The sequence below is a fragment of the Vombatus ursinus genome, unplaced genomic scaffold (assembly GCF_900497805.2).
Source record: "Vombatus ursinus unplaced genomic scaffold, bare-nosed wombat genome assembly UNPS02015255.1, whole genome shotgun sequence".
In the NCBI taxonomy this organism is placed as follows: Eukaryota; Metazoa; Chordata; class Mammalia; order Diprotodontia; family Vombatidae; genus Vombatus; species Vombatus ursinus.
Genome location: NW_020955033.1, coordinates 9,238,661 through 9,244,660, shown reverse-complemented (window position 1 = coordinate 9,244,660; position 6,000 = coordinate 9,238,661). Strand labels below are relative to the sequence as shown.

General features: G+C 40.2%; 1 protein-coding gene across 1 annotated transcript in view; it reads right to left on the bottom strand.

Moving 5' to 3' along the window:
- Window positions 1-286: 286 nt before the first annotated feature.
- The window catches only part of LOC114031859 (ethanolaminephosphotransferase 1-like), a 151,694-nt gene continuing 145,980 nt past the window's right edge, over window positions 287-6,000 (bottom strand). The window contains exons 9-10 of the mRNA XM_027847034.1: window positions 3,482-3,664; window positions 287-1,714 (exon numbers count right to left, since the gene is read on the bottom strand). Of these exons, the coding sequence (XP_027702835.1) occupies window positions 1,649-1,714; window positions 3,482-3,664 (249 nt within the window). The 3' untranslated portion in view covers window positions 287-1,648. The remainder of the gene's footprint in view (window positions 1,715-3,481; window positions 3,665-6,000) is intronic.

Below are 6,000 nucleotides of genomic sequence, written 5' to 3'. Positions count from 1 at the left end.
ATCTGGACAATATTTAAGGCATAGGGAGAAAGCACATATTTTCATTTCGATGTGAGGGTAACTTTGGAATTATTGTTATGTATCCCATGAAACTTTCTTTCCAGATACCAAATCCTTAACCGAAGACATTCTCACTGTAAACAATAGACCATGTAAACTAGAAAATTACAGATCAGTTAATCTATCCATTCACAGGATACTGAGAAACACTTTCATTTCAGTGCTGTGCATTTATTGTTGTATCTTTGTTAGAGACGAAAAAAAAATTACCCTTTAAGACCAAAGGTTTACTAGGCACAGAGTGGATGAATATATTTACGTCAGAGGTAAGTAAACTCATATCAACAATAATCCAAGAAAAAAGACCCCAATAGCAGCATTCATTCAGAGAATTTGTATCATTACCTCTTCTCAATTCACAAGAGTGGAAGTTATTTTTGTATATGAACAAATTCCAAATGGTCTTGTGTGTGTGTGTGTGTATACTGTGTTTACCACATGGAGACATTTTTATATAAAGTATATAATTCTTAAAACTTGGAACACACATGATTATGTAAACCATTGACTATTTGGGAGAAGCCCTAAGCATGGTTTCTGTGGATAAAACTTACACTAACTCAATTTACGTAGACCTTAAAAATAGTACCTAGGACCACACAGCTATGCATCAAAGCATGACAACTGGAAATAACTTCACTTTGCTCCTAAGGAATATAATGATTGTCCTAATCTAATATGCTTCATTGTGAATCTGTTCCAGTTAGTTTTATTGGCTTTAATTCTCCTAGAGTTTCCTTGCTGCGCTGTAATGAATCTCCCTATTCTCATGTGGCTGTGCCTAAAGATGAGAGAGAGCATATATGGAAAGCACTTGGCAAACCTTAAAGGGCTCTTACAACGTCAGCTGCTATTTTGTTTTTATTCTATGACAAAACAATAAATTGTGGGGAGGGTTTCTACAGTTCTCCATTAAGTACCTGCCAAATAAGGCGTGTGGTTTTGCTTTTAGGATTAAGCTTATCAGAGGGTACTGAAAAAAACAAATTAGAGTTCCTGAGCAACTTGACTTATAAAAGCTACATCCTGAAATTCACTATGACCATCAACTCCATAATTCTTAACTGTCACTTCTGCCCAAACTTGGACATGGGAGGAGGAGATGCAGAAGGAGATGGATGCCTCCTGCCTTCTAAGGTATTTCAGGTATCCTGCAACATCCGTGACATTCATTCTGTTTTCACAGCAGTCCAGTGAAGGAGCCAGCAGAGTCAAGCATGCAGGCTTGTCCAACCGTATGAGGGCTCCTTAACACAGGGCCCATAGGCTGACTTGGCAACTTCCTCTGCGTTTTAGAGGCACAGCCACACACTCCATGATGGTTAGAATCCTCTGCCCTTCTGAACATAAGCCAGAAAGAGACTGGAGAGATGGAGATGTGGGAGTATGGAGGGGAAAAGCTAAGAAACCTCTTTCTGTGAATAGCTTATATTCGAGACACAAGAGAAGCACACCACTTTACACATGGATTCCATTATATTCATTAAGTGTATGAAGATACTTTGGTCATTCAGGTACATTGAGTCTCATTGTTCCTAGAAAGAAGGAATATCAGGGCAGATCTTGACTGTTCCTTGATAACAAATACTTATTCCTGGGCACGTTTCTTCATGGAAAAGATGTGAATATTCAAGTGTTGACTTAATTGTCTCCCCTAGAAGACATGGAAAGAAATGGGAAAAAATAAGTTAGAGAATATTACTTGATTTCCTTTTCCAGCTGTAGAACGGTATTGATAATCCTAGATCGACAAAGAAAAAACATTATTCCTCGGGTGAAGTATAGAGCAGAGAAAAAAACATTAGATTTAGAGACAAAGTACCTTGTTCAAATCCTGGCTCTGCTACTACCTGTGTGACCCTGGGCAAGTCACTTCATCTCTGGACATCAGTCTCCTTATTTGTAAAATCAGAGGAGTGAATTATATGACCTTTGAGGTCCCCTCTAGCTCAAAATCTATGATTCTGTCTCTCATCATTTTGTTTCACTCTCTCATCATTTTCTTTCACACTAAAGTATCCCATCATTGCTTCCAAGGTACCATAACAATAGCTCTATCACCTATACAAAGAGAGATGAAGTCCAAGGTCAATACCCAGTTTTGTACACTTAAGAAAAATGGCTTTTATGTAGACAGAAGATCTTAATTTCTGTTTTGGATTTGCTTTTGTGACTCATGTTCACGTATTTCAACATGCTAACACAAGGATCATCATAGTATAATGTAAGGATCATCATGGTATAGTGTGGGTAGATCACTGGACCTAGAGTCAGGAAGACCTTGGTTCAAATTCCATCTTAGACCCTTAATCGCTATGTGCAATTACACAGATAATTTGATCTCCCAGGACCATTTGGAGAAGGAAGGGTTTGGACTCAGTAGCCTCTAAGACCCCTTCAAATTCAAAATCTTTTAGTCCTATGACCACTGTTTGGCATTTCACATTTCCAGAGCATTAAAAAAAATGTCACATAACAATTTAGGAGTTATGCTCTTAATTTTTAGGTTACCTTGAGCAATATTTGCCCATTTGCCCATTAATCATGAAATTCTTAAAGGGACTATCTTTTGCCTCTTTTATGCTTAGCACAGTGCCTGACACATAGTAGGCACTTAATAAATGTTTCTTGATTGATTAATTGATTGATTGGAAGACTTGATTTTTTTTTGATCTTCACTTTTTTCTCTGAAGATCTTAATCAGACCTGCAAATAACTGCTTTTATTTTACATAAATGATCTCTCCCTGGGATGAGTGAGCATATTTGTGTCCTAAACAATTTATATGCTAAAAGGAATAATTCAAGAAATCTTTTTTTTAATCCATTAGTTAATAACATCTCACACACTATGGCCCATGTGTGCACCTATGTACACACTTAATACATTTGTATAGCACTTTAAGGTTTGCAAAGCACTTTACATATACTTTCTCTTTTGATCCTCATAACAGCCCTGGGAGGTAAGAGCCTGTGATGATCTACATTTTAAAACTGAACCGATGCTAGCCATACAGCTGTTAAGTGTCTTTGGCAGGATTTGAACTCCAGTCATCCTAACTCCAAGTCCAACATGCTGTCTACTTTACCACCTAGCTGCGTCATAAGAGGAAACAGTAAGGCCTTAGGGTAATTAGATGGAGTCTGGAAGCTGTTCAGGGATGGAAGAAGGGAAAAGAGGCAGAACAAAATGGAGTCTTCTTTTTCTCCTCTCTTCCCTTCCCCCCGCTTCAGTGGATTGCAAGATGGAAACAAGGCAGGGCAAACAGCAGCATTTAGAGAGGGGGAAGGAGCTAATAAGGGCCTAAGGCAGGATTTGAATTCAGGTTTTCCTGACCGCAGGGTCAGCACTCTAGTACTATTACTTTTAATTTGCTACTGTAAGGAAAGAAGACAAACAAACAAAAAGATGAGATATTTACCACACACACTCCATAGTGCACATGAGCCATTGTGGTTAACGCAGTGAAAGCCATGAACACCGATTCCTCCAGTCTCCCCAGAAGCCCTGTTACTGCTGCGAAGACCACCAGGGCCAATGGAAACAAGAGGTAGTGGAATGACTCAGATCTGGTGTTGCTCATTTGGCACACGATCACTCTGCACTGTTGCAATAAGAGAAAACAATCCCATTTTAAAGTTAGATGGGGGAGCCAAAGTTGTCTAAAGGAAGCATGTTAAAAGTTAATGTTATCTATTAGGTTTCCTGCTCTTCCTGCCCAACTCTCTCCCAGGCTTCCTACTCCCTAAACACTCACCTTCCCATTTCTGAGGACTAGAAAAACTGGACTAGATCCAAGGGTGAAGTTTAATGGGAAATGTCTCTTTTCCTTCTATATTGGCAGAGAGAAAAAATATGTATGTGAGGTGACTAGCAGAATGAATGGATTTTATTGTTTCCCCCTTTTCTCCTTTTTAACAGCTTCTTCTGTCTCTTTTGAACTTATTTCTGAAATTTTGCCCCTATTCCTGTTTATTCAGACTTCCAAAAAGCACGAGCAAATGACAAGTGATAAGCTTCCTGCTTAGTGCTAATCCAGGAAAGCTTTGTAGAAGCAATACTTCAAGAATGACTAACCAATTGGGTCTAGACCAGGGGAATAAGTCAGATTGCTGTTGTTCAGTCATTTCAGTTCTGTCCGACTCTTTGTGACCCTATTTGGGGTTTTCTTGGCAAAGATATTGGGTTGATTTGCCATTTCCTCCTTGAGCTCATTTTACAGATAAGGAAGTGAGGCAACAGGGTTAAGTGACTTGCCCAGGGTCACAGAGCTAATAAGTATCTGAGGCCAGATTTGAACTCAGGAAGATTCATCTTCCTGACTTCTGGCCCGCCACTATATCCACTCACTGTACCACCCGCTAGTACTACTATTCACAACAACCTCATTTTCACCTAAGCAGGAAGACTTCTTGTTGAACTTAATATTGAACCTTCTCCTTACCAGTGATGTTGTCTCCAATGTATTGAACGTTCGACAAACCTCCAGATCCTACAAGGTGCAGAAAGCACCAGCCTCACAAAGAGTGTGGACCCCCTATACACTCAGGGGAAAGGGAACTAGCTGGAAGCACAGTGGCTGTAGTGGTCACACAAAGCCAATTTTCTGAAAGCGGTTCCAGACCACGAAGAAGACTGGACTGAGATGTATATTAAGCCCAACTGTAGATCTAAGAAGATGCAAGCAATTAAGAACTCCAAGCATTTGACACTTGGAGGAAACAAGAAGAGAAGGGGTCAAATGATCTAGTCTAGTTTCATTTTTTTCTTGCTTCCATAATAAAAATTTTAACATTTAACTTGAAACTTCAAAAAAAAAATCTTATCAGTTTAGAGTAGAAAGGGAACCAAGAGTCTATTCCCCTCATTTTACAGATGAGGAAACTGAGGCACAAGGGGATTAAATTACTTGTGCCTCTTCCTCCTACTTAGCTAGGGAGGGGAGGGGCCCTGTGTTTGGGCAAATGTAATCTTGGATGACCTCTCCCTAATGAGATAGTGACCAGGGAAGCCAGCAGCTTTTGACCCTATACTCACTAGTTTGGCCTCTTTCCACCAAATGAAAGTCGTGTAAAACACCATCACAAATTGGGACTAGTGAGTAAACCCATTTATCCCAGCAAATAGTGAGCAGAAATTGGAGAAGTTATGCAGATTAGAACAGGGTTGAGGAACGTGTAGCTTTAAGGCCCTTTGACATTCAGTCAAAGGGTCGCACTTGACGATCTAAAAGGCCACATGTGGCCTCAAAGCCACACGTTCCCCACCCCGGGATTAGAATATACCAGAAAATACACAGGAATGAATGAACTCTTCAGATGGGCTTGGTCCAACCAAGAGAGAAGCCCCAATGTCACCCAAGGGGAAACTCTGCAGAGTCTCAGGGAGCCAAGCTAGAAATCAGGTATGTGTTAAAGACCTAACTTCACCTACCTCTCTGCCTTCCAAAATCTACCTCTATCTCTCACACCATGGAGAATGCCTCTTCTCCAATCTAGAATCCCATTCTCCAGGTGGCATACAGCACAGGGCTGCCACTTCTCCACCCATATTGATGGCAGTCAGGTTACAGTCACACAAGCAGAATGGTGCAATGGAAAAAATGCTCGAATAAAATGACCTTGAGTTCAAATCCTAGCTTTGTACTTATTGCTGGATGACCTTGGTCATCCTTGTCTCTTACAGTCTTTTTTTCCTTCCACTGTAAAAAGGAAAGAGTTGTACTTGATGGCTTATAGGTTCTTAATTCCAGTCCTAAATCTATGATCCTAGGATCATATAGGTGGTAAGAAACAGAGCTGTCAATTGAATGCAGAACTTTTGACTCTAGATTCAGTGCTCACTCCACTACATCACATTGCTTCCAAAAAAAAAGCCCTTGCCTCACAAACAACCCTGCATTAGTACTTCCTAAAAGATCTGAGCATGGTGGCCCATGCT